This window comes from Asparagus officinalis, chromosome 6 (assembly GCF_001876935.1).
Source record: "Asparagus officinalis chromosome 6, Aspof.V1, whole genome shotgun sequence".
In the NCBI taxonomy this organism is placed as follows: Eukaryota; Viridiplantae; Streptophyta; class Magnoliopsida; order Asparagales; family Asparagaceae; genus Asparagus; species Asparagus officinalis.
The window spans coordinates 58,386,012-58,404,922 of NC_033799.1; the positions used below are offsets into that span (position 1 = coordinate 58,386,012).

The 18,911-nt window shown below is 33.7% G+C and overlaps 1 protein-coding gene and 1 long non-coding RNA gene across 2 annotated transcripts; one reads left to right on the top strand and one right to left on the bottom strand.

The window, feature by feature from the left end:
- LOC109846222 (protein FAR1-RELATED SEQUENCE 5-like) lies at positions 1,363–2,433 on the top strand. The gene has a single exon (XM_020415446.1). It carries the CDS (start codon positions 1,363–1,365, stop codon positions 2,431–2,433), a length of 1,071 nt encoding a protein of 356 aa, XP_020271035.1.
- On the bottom strand, positions 4,220–5,828 carry LOC109845429. Its single transcript, XR_002248352.1, has 2 exons — positions 5,581–5,828; positions 4,220–4,720 (listed from the first exon to the last, which is right to left on the bottom strand). It is a non-coding gene; the product is annotated as an uncharacterized LOC109845429 (long non-coding RNA).

The window sequence follows — 18,911 nt, forward strand, 5'->3', positions numbered from 1 at the left end:
CACACACCACACACAACACACACAAACATATAATATATATATATATATTATATATATATATATATATATATATTATATATTATATATATATATATACAGAAATTTCCATGCCGCCATCAGTGCGTACGAATCAGCTCCGTGTTTGTTAAAGCAGGGGTCTTTTTGAAAAATTGACGACGACGAAGAATTAATGCGCCTCAGCGAATCTCGAGCTGGGAATTGTTAAAGCAGGGTTTTTTTTGAATATATAGCGACGACGAAATCAATAACCACAGCTAATTAATTTGTCGTTCTTCCCCCATTTCTTCCCCATTTCTCCCAAAATAATTGGTGACCCCCTGCTTCTTCTTCCCCCATTTCTCCCCCATTTCTCCCAAAATCACAGCTTCAGCTCCGTGTTGAATCAGCCGATTTCCCCCATTTCTCCTCCTCCGTCGAGTTCCCCAACTCCGCCCACCACGAAAGCAGCATCGCCGCCGACAAAAACCGATCTTCTTCAATTTCCTGGTGCTTCAGCGTCCTCTCCCCCAACTCCGGCTCTAAGTTACCGCGGACGAGCTCGTGGTTGAAGGTACAGAGCTCTGTCGGTATTTTTTTTAGGAATCAATCTATAATCTTAACACTATGACTCTTTTTCTTTTGCTTCCATATTTTAATCTCGCTAGTGACAATAATTTTTTTCATTTTTTATTATTTTACTTCTAGATAGAATGGGTATGCATCTGGATATCTAAAGGGTAATGTAGGATGCATCATCTACATGGCTTGTGAGAAGATGCTATATGAGTATTTATTTTTGTATGCTCTACTACATAAGGAAACTTGGAAACTTTGAGATCCTATACCAAACCTTAAAAAAAGTTTAATTTTGTGTATGGAGAATGTGATGGTTATGAAGAGAATATGACATGCTTATATGATTTTGTAGATCTGAAATTTTTTATTATTTGTATGAAATATTTTCGTATGTCTTGTGCCTGGGCAATTTGTATTATGTGCTTAGTATCAGTCTTGTACTCACCAGATTGTTATAAATGCCCTTTCCTTGCGTACAGTTATGTTTGTCCAAATACAGAGCCCATAATGCTTTCAGACCTAGCTACTTGTGTTAAAAGTATTGAGAAATGCAAACTGGCCGATCACATTGAAACTTAACACTATGGCTTATGGTCTAAATGCTTTCAAATGATTTCATTTATTTCTTACAGTGATAGGATCATTTGTAAATTCCCCCTATACACCTGTATCTTTCTATTATGAAAACTATTTTATTGCTAGGGGCACCTTGATTATTAAACCTGTTAGTATGCAATACTTGCTGCATCTTAATTTGCATATATTTTTAACATGGTTAATTACAGAATGGATAACTTAGGCACTGAAGCTAATGAAGTAAACTTGGACGACGATGATTTGATATATACTCCTCAAGTTTCAGATGAGTTGAGGCCAAAAAAAGGGCAAGAATTTGACACAATAGATGATGTTTTGACATTCTATAATGCTTATGCTAAAGCAGCTGGGTTTAGTGTAAGGTCTTCGACTACTTGCAAAGAGCCGGGAAGTTGTGAAATAAGAAGGAAGGAGTATGTTTGTTTTAAACAAGGAAAATCTTTAAAAATCGCGGATGTTGGAAAGAAAAGACGTCGGGGAAACTTAGCTGAGGATTGTACTGCCAAAATTGCTGTTTTGAAATCAAACTCTGGAAAATACATTGTTACTATTTTTAATGAGGAGCACAGTCACCCACTATCAACACCATCAAATGTTCATCTTTTAAGATCTCATCGTAACGTTTCAGCCGCAACAAAGTTTCTAACTAAACAGTTATCCATGGTGAATATACCTCAGCATCAACAATTCAGTTTTCTTGGAGTACAATCAGGAGGTATAGAAAATATTGGGTGCACTCAAAGAGATTTGTATCATCATGAAAGGGATATATGGGCTGATTTGAAGGGGCATGATGGTGAAATATTTTATGAATATTTAAAATTAGAACAAGGAAAGAATCCCGCATTTACTTTTCAAATTGAGGCCGATGAGGAACAAAAGATTACTCGTTGTTTTTGGTCCGATGCAAGATCAAGGCGGGCTTACAAATTTTTCGGTGATGTTGTAATCTTTGATACTACTTACAACACTAATCGCTATGGCCTTATATTTGCACCAATAATGGGGGTTAACAATCATGGTCAAACAATTATTTTTGCTTGTGGATTTTTGAATCATGAGAGCGTTGATGATTTTGTGTGGTTATTTAATCAATTTTTGGAAAGTATGCCTGGTGGTGCCCCGAAGATGATTATTACCGATCAAGACCCAGCGATGACTAAGGCATTCCCTCTTGTTCTTCCAAATACTTTTCACAGGCATTATAGTTTATGTATATTATTAAAAATATTTATATGCATAGTCTTTCTTTTTATGTGAAGAAACGAGGAAGATGTTTACCGATGGAGTGCGTATCATTAATGAGCAAATCGACCAATTCATTAGTAGCCACATGGTTAGTGGCCGCACGGTTGCAAAGAGCTTCACCGAGAAAAATAATCAAATGAGTAGTAATTTAATGGATGATGGTACTAGTGTGCAGGATTCTTGTACTTTTCAAAATAGTTTCAATGAACCCGATCAAGTGCGAGCAAAAGGGTGCGGCAAAAGGTTGAAGGGAGGAAAAGAGAAAGCAATGGCTAGAGCAAAAAATAAAAAAGATAGACGTTGCCACGGGTGTGGTAAAGTAGGCCAATCACATGATAAGCGAAATTGTCCGGCACTCACAAATCCGTAAGTAGTAATTCTTTTATTATTTAATCCTTTCTTATTCTTCACCTTCTATTATCCCCTTGGTGTATATATATATTTTTTCTTTATAATGTAGGTCTTCTACATGCGGTGACACAAATTGGCATGAGGGTAATGGGTCATCAAGTGAAGATGGGGATGATGGGCTCCTATGAAGACGGTCTTCTACATGCTTCTATTTTGCCAGATTTAGTGCATATGGGTACTGTGATATCTATTGGTCATTTTAATGACATGCTCTTACCTTCTGTTTCAGATTACATCTACAAATTAGATTACATCTGATGTATACTTGTTGCACGCTCCTTGCAGGTACTGTATTCAATAATTAAAATTGCAGACATGATGTTTTCAGCAGATAGATGCAGGAATTTGTTCTCTGGTCACTGAGATTTGTTCATTTTTTTGGCACTGCAATAGAAGATGCAAGGATGCACTTATTCTGTTCTTGACTCCTGAAGCCAACAACTTGGTTTTCCTTGGTTTTGGTTTATATGAAGTTCCTTTATGCTAATTTTAGTACTCAGACATAAATAATACCAACTTTATAGTTGTTTAACCCTGCTGCTGTTGTTTGGACTTTCATATGATTCTGGTGGAATATATTTCTGGTTTATGGATTGTAAGACTGTATTATGAGCATTTTTTCTGTTTTAATTGGTCTTTACAGGACGTAAACAAATCAGGTCCACATTGTGAAAGTTGTGGGTTAATGCTTTTGATATCAGTTTGTGAGAAGTGGTTGGGTTTTATGTATGTACTTTTGTTAATTTTGACATCAGTTTGTGAGTAAGTGGTGGGTTTTATGTATGTACTTTTGTTAATCTTGACATCGGTTTTTGTATCCACTGCAGCCAATGCATATGCTAACTGTTACAGTAAATTCTGTCATATGCTAATGGAAGCCATATGTTATCTTCAATTCTTGTGGGGTGCATGTATTGTAAATTCTGTCTGCCATATAATTTAGTTGAAGGTATGCTAATGGGCATTCTTTTTATTTTTTTTCCCTGTTCTGGTTCATGTTAGTGGTTCGCTTGTTACATTTTGACAGTTACCATTTGAGAATCACCACTTACCAACTTGAGATGCTTGAACAACACACATGCAAAAGGTCATGTTACAGGTTTCATTCTTAACTCCATAGAATAACTGCAAGCCTAGTTCCTCTTTCTTCATCTCATTCATGTTAACATAACAATAACTTAGCTCAAACTCCAGCTCCTCAACCGTTTCATTCTTAACTCTTTAAACTGCTCATCATTTTCAACATTTCCTCTTTCACAATTTGGAATAAACTGAGTTGCCAAATTACACATAAAACCCATGATGCCCCAAAACAAATATTTTCAACTATAACCGGAGCTAATGACCAGCGTTCGAATTACATCAAATTTTCCAACAGAACAACATGTGAGCCTGGAAATTCAACACTGGATGCATCGATCAGCATCCATCCATTTTCATAAAATAAGGGAACATTACTAAAGACAAACACTAGAAATACTAATACAAATTACATCACATGTTTTTTGCAATGGAGAAACCAACAAATACCGCAACGATACATACTAGAAATACTAATATTGTAAACAATGAACCTAATACAAAAGCATAGATAGAGAAAATAGAAGTTTCCCTAAGTTTTTCCTTGTCCACATCCATATTATGGCTCACTGGATATCTTTGTTCTTGAGCATAAACAGATGTTTGGACAGGCCTCGAGCTGGATGCTGAATCACGAGCGAGTGTGTACTTCTCCCATTCAATCAAAGCCTCTTCGTACGTTGCATATCCTTTGTAGGAGGCATTTGGGAATTTATCTACCTGATATTTGCATTCCTCCCAATTATTAAAAATTCCACATCGTCGACCTCTCTTCACAACATAAAAACTTTTTCTAGCCATGGATAACCTGAAAATACCCCAGGTTGGAGGGTAATTACAATTTTTACAACCTAAAGTTAGCATGTTGTAGATCAGGAAAAAATAAAAATAACCTAGTTGAACAAATTGAATGTTGTAGATCAGGCATGTTGAAGCTGACAACAAAGCAGCTTTTAATGCACACAATTTGAAAATGGAGAGATCTGATTCAACAGACAACCAAAAGAATCAAGTTCATAATTATTTCATAATTCATGACTCTTTCCAATTGGATCAATGATATAACAAAGTTTTGAATTATGTATAAAGGTGATTGGGATTTCTTTTGAATCTCTTTATGTTGATTTTTAAATGTGGTGAAATATGGATCTGATGAATGAATTCCCAGCATAGCAGTCTTAGAGGAAAGATATTGTGAATTTTAGGATAATGATAATTAGGTGAATGATAATGAATGTATAAAAGTTCAGTTTCCTAACTAAATATTATTGGTTACGATGTACGAAATATGAGAACAAGTATTGAGAGAAAGGAATTTATTTTGCAGATAGACACCCTAAGAGTAAAAAAAAATACTTACCCAATTCTGAAGTTATGGGGTAACAAGAATCAACAATTTCATTTATATAGATAAACGAACTTGAGTCTAGCAAAGCATTTAGACCATAAGCACAGAGATCAAAAAAAACCCTAATCAAAACCCTAATCAAGTTCGGGTACGCCTTTGCTGCTGCAGATTCACTTTAAGCACCAGGAAATCGAAGAAAAAAATCAAAAAAAACCCTAATCAAAACCCTAATCAAGTTCGGGTACGCCTTTGCTGTTGCAGATTCACTGTAAGCACCAGGAAATCGAAGAAAAAAATTAAAAAAAAACCCTAATCAAAACCTGTAACGAGCTCGAAGAAGATCGGTTTTTTTCGGTGGCGATGCTACTTTCGTGGTGGGCGGAGTTGGGGAACTCGACGGAGGAGGAGAAATGGGGGAAATCGGCTGATTCAACACGGAGCTGAAGCTGTGATTTTGGGAGAAATGGGGGAGAAATGGGGGAAGAAGAAGCAGGGGGTCACGAGCACTTGGACGAAAAATTAATGCGCTGTGGGGTTTTTGATTTCTTCGTCGCCAATTTATCAAAAAACCCCCTGCTTTTAACAAACACGGAGCTCGAGATTCGCTGATGCCCATTAACTGCTTCTTCGTCGCCAATTTATCAAAAAAACCCCTGCTTTTAACAAACACGGAGCTGATGTGTACGCACTGATGCGCATGGGAAATCTTCTGTATATATATATATATATATGTATATATATATATATATATATTATATATATATTTATATATATATAGTATATATTATATATATAGATATATATAATATATATATAATGTATATATATGATAGATATATATATGTAATGTATGTAGTATGTATGTATGTATGATATATATAGATATATATGTATATTATGTATATATACATATAGATATTATGTATATATAACAGTATACCATATCTATATATATATATATTATATATATATATGGTACATATATATATATATATATATATATATATAAAATAATAATATATATATGTATACATATATATATATAAATGTATACATATAAATATATATATGTATACATATATATTATTATATAATATATCATATATATATAAATATATATATAATTATATATATATATATTTATATATATATGTATACATATATATATATATATATATATATAATATATATATTTTATATATAATATACTATATTATACATATATAGTATATATTATATATATAAGATAATATATATATATATTTATATATAGTATATATAAATAATATATATATAAACACACACACACATATATACAGTATATATATACAGATATACATATATATAAATGTACACGATATATACATATATAATATAATACTATACATAATATACATATTATTACTTATATACATATTACATTATATACATAATATATACATATACATACTATATAATATGACGTATATATACATAATAATATATATATATATATATTAATTATATTATATATATATATATATATATATATTATATATATATATATATAATATATAGAATATATATATTATATAATACATATATTATATATATTTATATATAACATATTATATATATATATATATATATACATATATATATATATATATTATATATATATATATATATATATATATATGCGACACCTTGGCCTCATTCCATCTGCAAAAGTTTAAATTAGCAACTCAATGTTTAAAGTCTATTTATTTACCTTTTCAACTCAATTGTATGATGTCTCCTACATATCCCATGTATTCTTTGTCATGATTGCTCCATCAATCTTCTCAAAAACCGAATCGTTTACTCTTTGATGGATGTAGAATAACACATTCCTTCTAATATTTCTTCTTGTCCTCACTATGGGATTTCTTCTCGCCTTTGCTCGCACTCTCCGCAAGATCGGCAACTCCATACTATATAACACCCAGTATATCTTGGGAAAACCCTCATATGTACTCTTCATCTATGATAATTATTCCCATCCAATACAAAAATAGAGCGCAACGTTATCCTATTAACACGGATCATAGCTTTGATACCGCTATTGGAGCAACTTTAAAACTAAATAATAAATATGTAGCAAAGAGAGATGGAAGAAACAAACAAAAAAATTATTCCCTGACTTGTCTAGCTACTGACTCATGGGTACAGTAATGCTAAATATATAGGCTTGTAAACAGTGTTTCATGACAACGCAAACCTAGAGATAGAGTGTTATCCAACTTCTAGATGACTATCAATGCAAACTCGTAGGAAACTTTATTAAAGCTAACTCTTAGAGATAAAAATTTCTAGATAATCGTAAAGTCATCATTCCTATCATATGCTTCAACTTGACAAGTGCTTCAAAATTTAAGAGTCTAGTGAGGATATATGCAACTTAATCTTTTAGACTTACAATAAACCAATATGATCTCCTTCTTCTCAATATTATCTCAAAGAAAATGGTACGAGTATGGATATGCTTGCTCCTTCCATGAGTAACATGATTATTTGCCAAATCAATTGCCGACATGTTGTTAACATAGATCATTGTAGGGCCTTCAACTTGAATATGAATTTGATTAAGCACATTACATATCAAGCAACTTAACAAGCACTCAATGTTGTTGCTGCATACTCCTCTTCACAAGCTAAAAGTACAATAATGGATTGTTTCTTCGATGATAAAGAAAATACGGTGGAGAAAAATTAAAAACATAGCTAGAAGTTCTCTTATGAATATCATTATTATGCTCCAATCACTTTTAAAATGACCTATAACATCATAATTGTTCGATGTAGAATAAATCAAATCTTGATCACAAGTCCCTTTAGGTACTACATGCAATTTGTAGATGACATTGACAAGTGGCCTCCAATTTCTGATGATTGGACCAACCCCGTGAGCTATGTCTACCCTTGTACATGTAAAATATCTCAAATTCTTAATAAGTTGCTTGATATAAGTAGAATCAACTTATGCATCGTCATCTTCTCGAGATAATTTAGTACCATCCTCCATCAAAGTTCTAACAGGATAGCAATTAAACATCAAAAATCTTTCACAATCAGACATGGCATTCCGATCTTTCACAAAGAAGCACTGATCAGCTTGTTCTGCGAAAATAAATTTCTCATCCTATATACTTCTCGATAGATATTGATATGTGTAAATCCATAATAATCTTTTTTGCTTCTTTGCAGGACACCACCAAACCTTGAACAGCGTGTAACTACATTGTTTTAATTTACCAAACCTGTATATTACCTCAATAATATCTTCTAATTTTCTATAATATAGTATGTCAGCTAGAATTGGGTTCTGATCTCTTATACTTGAAAAACATTCTTGAGCAAACAAACCCATGACCCCACTATTCTTGAGCAAACATTCTTGAGCTAAGAAAAAAATTATATTTTGATGAATATTATTTAATCTTTATATCTATCTGCTAGTCCTAACTCTTCAAATTTATCTTCAATTCCAACCATCCGATCGATGTCTTACGTTCGCTTCTCGTACCTCCACCAATCTTGTAAGCACATCACCGCTTGTACAGTATACGGATCTAAGCATGTCCTGTGTGTTAGACCCTAGAAGGGGGGTGATTAGGGTCTTAAGGTAATAATTGTGCAATAAAAATTAAGACAAGCAAATACCACAAAATATAATGCTAAAATAAAAAGAGATAAGATAGAAATCGTTATCCAAATGACGCGCGATCTGTTCACGAGGTTCGGCTTTCTAGCCTACGTCCCCGCTCCCCACTCTCGAGGAGAATCCACTACACAATCCGGTTTGGAAGCCGGAACTTCTTCTACACATCGATCTCCACGAGATCTCACGACACAGTTGATCTCCACGAGCTCTCACGACACAGTTGATCTCCACGAGGTCACCACACAATCAATGGTAGAAAATAAAGAATTGCTCTCTCTTACAACATCCCTATAGCAAGAAGAGAGATTGCACTTGAAGCTTTGGATGTGGGATGTGCAAGTATAAAACAAGGAATTGGATTTTGGAAGTTAAGGCTCTTGAACTCAAGAATTAAACACAATTGATTTTTCTCTTGCAAAGTTGGTGGGAAAAATAAATGGGGTAGTTAGGTATTTATAGTGAAAAATAACAGCAGCCAAAACCCCAAAGAAATCATCAAAATTCCCCAAAATCCGGTTTTCTAAAACTAGCCGTTACTGTGCAACGGCTCTTTGATAAGTCGACTCATGCACAGACCAGATTTGCACAGGAAAACTAAACTTAAAAACATGTTTAAAAATATCAGATAAATTCTAAAAAATATGAAACTTTGGGAATAGTTTATAATCATTTTTACAAACTTGTTTGAAAAGGAATTTTGTAAAAAGGTCCTTGTATTTATGAAAAACATCATTTTGATAAAAGTACCAAAATACAAGTTTTGAAAGTGTAAAAAGGTCCTTGTATTTATGAAAAACATCATTTTGATAAAAGTACCAAAATACAAGTTTTGAAAGTGTGCAAGTGTGTGTGATATCCCGAATAGCTTCAAATGAAATCTACAACTACTTGCTTACAATCTAGCACTAGAGAGAAAAGAAAAACTAGCAAATATCTCACATAGAATAACATTTATTTGAGTCTTGATATTGCTTTAATTTGATGAAGCTTTCACTTGTATATGTTGTTCTTGATTAACATTTGCTTCATCACATTGCCTCCGCCTCCTATAGATATTGACGTTGCAGCTCATATTCTATACAATCCTTCATATATGGTACTAACAAGCTTGATATACATATTAACTATAATATCACTCAACAAGTAATTAGTACCGATAATGGTGGTTGTAAATTATCATCAAAACATAAGGGCTAACCATCTCCCCCTTTTTGATGATGACAACCAACCATTATTTATGAGCTAAATAAATATAGCTCATGGATAGGTGCTCCCCCTTATCTATGAGCTCCCCCTTACTATGTGCACAAATGAGGACAAATGAGGAGATTTCTCTCCCCCTTTGTCACCATCAAAAAGTAGGGAAATGAAAAGAGAAACATACTTAAATACATTAAATATACCTCAAGTGTTGGTCCTCATGTATTGCCTCCCTCAAGTGCTCGGAATTACCACCTCTCACTAGGCCACCCATGCCACTTCTCTTGGTATCGACTACGTCCTCACCACACACTCCTCTTGGCAATTTGTATGTGCTTAAGCATGTTATGAAAATGAGGCATATATAATATGTGACCAAGCAAACAAGCAAGCAAAGATATTTTTAAATAATTCATAGGCCCAAACCATTTCTTATGCGACAAAAATCTTCTTCACTAAGAGGCTTGGTAAAGATGTCCGCTAATTAAGATTTAGTATCAATATGAATAAGGGATACATCTTTCCGCTCTACATGATCACGTAAGAAATGGTGGCATACATCAATATGCTTGGTTCTAGAGTGCAAAACGGAATTTTTGGAAATGTTTATAGCACTAGTGTTATTACAAAAATATTTTGTATTTTAAAAATGCAAGTCATAATCAACCAAACTTTGTTTCATCCATAAAAATTGGGCACAACATAAGTCGGCGGTAATATATTCCGCTTCCGTAGTGGACAAGGCAACACAATTTTATTTCATGGAAGCCCAAGAGATAAGAGAGTTACCCAAAAATTAACATGTACCACTCGTACTCTTGCGATCTACCTTACATCCGGCAAAGTCGGCATCACAAAAACCATAAAGATCAAAAGAGGTGCTTTTATGATAAAATAAACCAAGATCAATAGTATCATTTACATATTTAATAATTCTTTTAACCACAAGCAAATGAGATGTTTTAAGAGAAGCTTGAAAACGTGCACATGCACACACACTAAACATGATATCGGGTCTACTAGCGGTAAGGTAAAGAAGACTACCTATCATACCTCGCTATAGTTTTTGGTCTACATCCTCACCAGTATCATCCGCATCAAGCTTGATACTTGTCCTCATGGGAGTTTGTGCATGCTTTGAGTTCTCCAATCCAAACTTCTTCACTAATTCTCTAGCATATTTGCTTTGAGAAACGAAAATTCTATCCTTAGTTTGCTTGACTTGGAGCCCGAGAAAGAATGTGAGCTCTCCAATCATACTCATCTCAAAGTGATCTTGCATAACTTTAAAAAATTCTTTGCATAAAGTTTCATTAGTAGCACCAAAAATGATATCATCAACATATATTTGAACCAAAATAATATCATTTTTCCTTTTTCTTATAAAAAGTGTATTATCAATCTTCCCTTTAGAAAAATTAGTTTCAATAAGAAAACTAGAGAGGCGAGCATACCAAGCTCTAGGAGCTTATTTTAACCCATATAAAGCTTTTTGAACCCGGTAAACATGATTAGGAAATGAATGATCCACAAAACCGGGGGTTACTCAACATATACTTCTTCTTCTATAAAACCATTTAAAAAGACACTTTTAACATCCATTTGAAATAATTTGAAATTCTTAAAACTTGCAAAAGCTAAAAACATTCTAATAAATTCTAACCTTGCAACTGGTACAAAGGTTTCATTATAGTCTATGCCCTCCTCTGAATTGTATCCTTGGGCAACTAAACGAGCTTTATTTCTTGTTACAATGTCATATTCATCAAGTTTGTTTCTAAAAACCCATTTTGTTCCAATCACACTCACATTGTTAGGTCTAGGAACTAGTTTCCAAATATTATTTCTTTAAAAATTATTTAGTTCATCATGCATAGCTAAAACCCAAAACTCATCTTTTAAAGCATCATTAATCTTTTTAGGTTATATTTGAGATAAGAAAGCAATGTTACCACATTCACTCAAGGCCTTTGAGCGGGTTAGAACTCCTTGTGAAGGACTCCCTATAATTTGCTCCTTTGGATGATTTGATGCGAATTTCCATGCTTTAGGAAGTTCTTCTTGTTCATGAGTGTTGACGCTTTTCACATCCTTTTGTGCGTCTACTGACGATGTTTCATTTAGTTGCAAGCCTTCCAATCCTCCCTCAATATCATCATCATCATTATTCCTAAGCAAACTATCTTGTAAACCAATATTAGTCTCATCAAAAGTAACGTTTATAGACTCTTCAACAACAAGTGTTCTTTTGTTGAAGACCGTATAAGCTTTACTTCTAGGTGCATATCCTAAGAAAATATCAACATCAATTTTTGAATCAAATTTATCATGGTCATCTTTTGTATTTAAAATGAAACATTTATAACCAAAGATACGAAAATACCCAACAAATAAAGTTTTGTTATAAAAGAGTTCATAAGGAGTTTTCTTAAGCTTGGGTCTAATCAAGACACGATTTAAAACATGGCAAGCCGTATTAACGGCTTTCGCTAATGAAAAGCCGTATTAACGGCTTCCGCCCAAAAATATTTAGGCAAATAAAAAGCATTTAACATAGTATGTGTCATCTCTTGTATGGTACGATTTTTCCGTTCAACAACATCATTTTGTTATGGTGTTCTTAGGGCGGAAATACATGAGTTATACCATGATGTGCACAAAAATTATTAAAAAATTGTTGTGAAATTCACCACCATGATCACTTCTAATTTTAATAACTTTTAAATCTTTTTCATTTTCTATTCTTTTTACTAAAAAGGAAATTCCTCAAAACATTTATCTTTATTTTTAAGAAACATTGTCCATGTAAAACGAAAAAAATCATCAACAACAACAAACACATAGTGTTTTCCTCCTAGAGAGGTAACACGCATAGGACCAAATAGATTAAGATGTAATAATTGCAAAGGTTTAGAAGTTGATATACCTCATTGATGGATTTGAAGATAGATTTGGTTTGTTTACCTTTAGCACAATCTTCGCAAACGGTATCCTTGATGAAGTGTAAGTTTGGTAACCCCTTTACAAGATTTCTTTTGGATAGCTTGGATATCAATTCCATGTTAGCATGACCAAGTCTTTTATGCCAAATCCAAGGATTCTCATCAATTGCCGCAAGGCACTTCACATCTTGATAAACTAATTCATTCATCTCAAAAATGTATACATTAGATTTTCTATTAGCAACAAAAACAATTTTTCCATTCATGCTAATAATGCACTTATCCGGTTTAAAAAAGATATCAAAACCTTTATCACTTAATTGGTTAATACTAAGAAGATTATGATTCAAGCCTCTAACCAAATAAACATCTTCTATAACGGGAGAAGGAATCTTACCAATACTACCAATGCCAATGATTTTACCTTTCTCACCGCCACCGAAGGAGACATTACCTCCTTCAATCCTTGATAGGGTTGCAAATAGCTCTTTGTTGCCCGTCATGTGATATGATCAACCACTATCAAGGTACCACATCCCTCTACATCGTGTGTGTGATGTTCCCTACATAAGATGACGTAGAAACTTTAGGTACCCAATTCTTGGGTCCTTGGGAGTTAGTGTATTTGGTACCTTTAGGTACCCATGCCATATTATAAAAATTCACATTATTCTTAATTCTACAATGGGTGGATATGTGACCATGCTTCATGCAATATGTGCATACAAAGTGTTTCTTATGTGTAGAAGCATATGATCTATAATGTTCATTTCTTTGAAAATGGTAATGTCTAGAATATGCATGAGTGGGTTTAATTTTACCATTAGCAATTTCTAGTCTTTCAATTTTAGATTTTAATTGTTTGTTTTCAAAATCAAGATCTCCTAATAATTCATCTTTTTGAGCAAAAGAGGATTGTAATTGCTCAACCATGGAAGTATGCAATTTTTTAAATGAAGATTATTCTTTAACTACTCTTTTAAATTCAAAATTTAACTCTTCTAATGTGGTAGCTAGATCACATTGCAAATAAAAAGATTCGCTTTCGGAGTCGGATATAATTACCTCATCTTCGTTGGCCATAAAACAAATGTTATGGTCATGAAGAGCAAACTTAGCTCCCTCCTCATCGCTATCCGAGTCACTTGGCTCGGATTCATCCCATCTGGCATACATCGTCCTCTTCTTCTTGTACTTTAAGTATTTTTATTTGATCTTTGGGCATTCCTTGGCTTGATGACCCGGTTCATTGCACTCAAAATATTTTCCTATACGAGGAGAAAAATTGTTGTTAGATCGGTAAAAGATTTTTATTTAATTTTATTAGTTTAGAAATTCTTCTAGAGAGGTGAGCCACTTCTCTAGAAACACCGGTTTCACTATCCGAGGAGGAGGAGTCATCAATAGCTCCTTTAAGAGCAATTGTCTTCTTTTGGGATGGCTCCTCCATTACTCGTGGGGGTTCTTCCTCCTTCTCCTTCTCTTTGATTTTCTTCTCATGGACCTTGAGCTTGCCAATGAGACCATCAAGGGGAAGTGTGGTGAGATCGTGAGTTTCCTCTATGGTCGTAGCTTTGGGTTCCTACATCGGAGACAATGATCGAAGAATCTTGTAGTTTATCTCTTGGGGTGACAACTTCTTATCTAAACCATGCAATTCATTGATAATATTAGTGAAGCGAGAAAACATAGCATCAATGGATATATTAGGAAGCATTTTAAACAATTCATAATCATGCATAAGCCCACTGATTTTTGATTCCTTAACATGGGGGTTCCCTCATGTGTGATGCAAAGTTTGGTCCAAATTTCATATGCGGTAGCACAAGTAGAAACCCTATTGTACTCATTTGATGTGAGGCCACAAATTAAGGCATTCATTGCCTTTACATTGAGATTGGCTTGGAGCCTCTCACCATCGGTCATAGAGCTAGTTTTAGGCTTTTCTACATATTTCTTTTCAATGATGTCTAGGATGTCAAGGTCAATGCAACGGAGATAGATTCTCATCCTAGCTTTCCAATATGTAAAATTAATACCGGTGAAAAGTGGGGGTCTAGTGGTGGATTGTCCTTCTAACATATGCACATTCATTGAAGCCTCCATAAGATCTTTTCTCTAATGTGATTAGGCCAAAAAATAATATAAAGACCAAGCTCTAATACCAATTGTTAGACCCTAGAGGGGGGGTGATTAGGGTCTTTATGCAATAATTGTGCAATAAAAATTAAGACAATCAAATACCACAGAATATAATGCTAAAATAAAAAGAGATAAGATAGAAATCGATATCCAAATGAAGCGCGATGTGTTCACGAAGTTCGGCTCTCTAGCCTACGTTCCCATTCCCCACTCTCGAGGAGAATCCACTGCGTAACTTGGTTTGGAAGCCGAAACTTTTTCTACATAGTGATCTCCACGAGATCTCACGACACAGTTGATCTCCACAAGATCTCACGACACAGTTAATCTCCATAAGATCACCATACAATTAATGGTAGCAAATAAAGAATTGCTCTCTCTTACAACAGCCCTATGGCAAGGAGAGAGATTGCACTTGAAGCTTTGGATGTGCGATGTGCAAGTGTAAAACAAGAAATTAGATTTTGAAAGTTAAGGCTCTTGAACTCAAGAATTAAACACAATTGATTTTTCTCTTGCAAAGTTGGTGGGAAAAATAAATGGGGTAGTTAGATATTTATAGTGAAAAATAACAGCAGCCAAAACCCCAAAGAAATCATCAAAATCCCCTAAAATCCGGTTTTCTGAAACTAGCCGTTACTGTGCAACGGCTCTCTAATAAGTCGACTTATGAGTCGACTCATGAGTCGACTTATGAGTCGATTAATGAGTCGGCTTATATGAGTCGACTCAGCAGAAGAAAAATCACAACTAGGCTGCACTTCGTGAGTTGACTTATGAGTCGACTAAACATGCACAGACTAGGTTTGCACAGGAAAACTGAACTTAAAAACATGTTTAAAAATATCAGATAAATTCTAAAAAATATAAAACTTTGAGAATAGTTTATATTCATTTTGACAAACTTGTTTGAAAAGGAATTTTACAAAAAGATCCTCGTATTTATGAAAAACATCATTTTGACAAAAGTACCAAAATACAAATTTTGAAAGTGTGCAAGTGTGTGTGATATCCCGAATAGCTTCAAATGAAATCCACAACTACTTGCCTACAATCTAGCACTAGAGAGAAAAGAAAAACTAGCAAATATCCTCACATAGAATAACATTTCATTGAGTCTTGATATTGCTTTGATTTGATGAAGCTTTTACTTGTATATGTTATTCTTAATTAACATTTGCTTCATCATATTGCCTCTACCTCCTATAGATATTAACGTTGTAGGTCATATTCCATCCAATCCTCCATATATGGTATTAACATGCTTGATATACATATTAACTATAATATCACTCAACAAGCAATTAGTACTGATAATGGTGGTTGTAAATTATCATCAAAACATAAGCGCTAACACTGTGGTCGTCAATCAAACGTTCTGTTGTGCTGAAGGCGGATTCCGAAGCTACCGTCGAAACATGTATTGTTAGTAAGTCACGAACATTGGTGGAAAATATAGGATATAAAACTGATCTATATACTCTCCATCATTGCAAAATATCTAAAGTATTTCCTTGACATTTAACTAAAGAAGCAGATAAATATTCATCTATTTCAGAAACCTTTAACGATGATCCAATTCCAGACCCACCAGTTAGCTCAACTACCATTACATGTCTATCAAAACTTACACTTTTACCTCGGCTTGAACTCGAAGGCGTCGAAGCTGCAGACTGTTGTGCAGCTACACCATGTCTAGCTACGTACTCATCATATAAGGTTATAAAATAATTTCTAATAGCTAAATGATGAGAAGTAGTAGTACTAATGGATCCATCATTTAACTCTATAACATGTCCACCATACAATGATTGTAACAAACTTCAAAAGCCAATATCCTTCAAACATGGATCAATAAGAACCCCCAAACCACAAAAATAAGAAATATGCCTAAAATACTTATTAAATTTGCTCTCCATTAAAAAAATTATACTTCCAAAAGTATCATTCATACGATATTTGTTAAAAAAATTTGTAATATTTAAAATTTGTAAAGCAGCTAAAGTAATAGTTGGGTAATAACAACCAGATAATAACATAGTAGCATCATAAAAAACTTATAACATCTCATTTAAATTACATATAATTATCCATTCATCTTCAGTTTTTCCATAAGAGCTACCAGAGCTAGAACTAGAAGCAAAATAATTTATAAAATTATTTATAATTTCTTTATATTCTATAGCTACACTTAACATTGCATAGGTGGAATTCCACCTATGGTCAACATCTTTTGGAATTAGTCTAGCCTTAATATTTTTTTTTACACATTTGTTTCCATCTTTTAAGTCTTTCTTCAGAAGCAATATGCATATAAGCAACTATTCTAATATTTTCTATCATAGGTTTAATTTCAGTAAATACACTTTGAAAAATTAAATTTAAAATATGGCATATACATCTAATATGAAAAAGTTCATCATGACAGGGCAATGACAGAGTTATTTTGAGAAAATCTATATCTGCATTGTTATTACTTGCATTATCTAGTAAAAGAGAAAATATTCTTTGATCAATTTCTAGTTTCATAAGTTCTTCAACTATTAAATTGGTTACATTAATACCAATATGTGACTCTTCAATTGCAATAAAAGAAATAACTATTTTAAACATTTGATAATTTTCATAAATCCAGTATGCTGTGATACATAAATAACCTGTTTGTGCTCTAGATGTCCAAATATCAGAAGTTAAAGAAAATCCAGTATGCTGTGATACATAAATAACCTGTTTGTGCTCTAGATGTCCAAATATCAGAAGTTAAAGAAAATTTACAGTTTAAATTTTTAAAATAAAAGTTAAAGAAAATTTACAGTTTAAATTTTTAAAATAAGAAATTATTTTTCCTTGTTCCGTTTGATAATATTTTAAAATGTTAGGTTGACAGGTTTGACGAGAAATTTTTTTAAAATCGAGATAAAAACCATCTCTAAACAAATCTTCAAATTCATCATCTTCTACTAATTTAAAAGGAATGTTTTTAAGAATGATAAACCTGATGATGCATTTTCTAGCTCGGGTAGCGTCATAATTCCAAGTACCGAGACTACGAGAAGAGGGGGATTGGAAATCATAGATTGTCAGATATCACCTTAAGGAGTCTGGCCTTTGTTGTGTTTTTCTATATGGCGTTTGAGGTGATTGGTGTCGCTCTTATGATGAGCTTGAAAAGTCCGGCCGCACAACGCACATTTAGTCTTCTGGGTGAGGATCCTACCGTGTTCATCCTTGGTGACGTAAAAAATTTCACACATCGGATCTTGGCCTTTTAGAAGCTCTTGGTGCAGATTCGTCGCCACCGAATTCGGGATTACCACTGGTAGGATCGGTAGGAGTAGCTGTTGTTGTAGGAGGACTCATTTCAATATCGGTAGGAGATAGATTTTGTTCTTCATAATCAGATCCAGAAGCCATTTGATGAAAGGATTATAAAGCATAAGAGATTGTAAGAGAGTATAAGATTGTATAAGAGAGTATCAGAGAGAAGTAGATGAGTTTTGGTGTGAGGAGAAGAAGTGAAAACCCCTCTCTATTTATAGAGGCAGCCTTCTAGGAAAATGACCAAAAAGCCATCGTCAAATAGCCGTTTTTTGACCGTTTTAAGGGGCAAAACAGTCAAAACGCAAAAAATAATCGTTTTGACCGACCCGGCCCGGCCTGGCCAAACGGTCACAAATCTGACCGT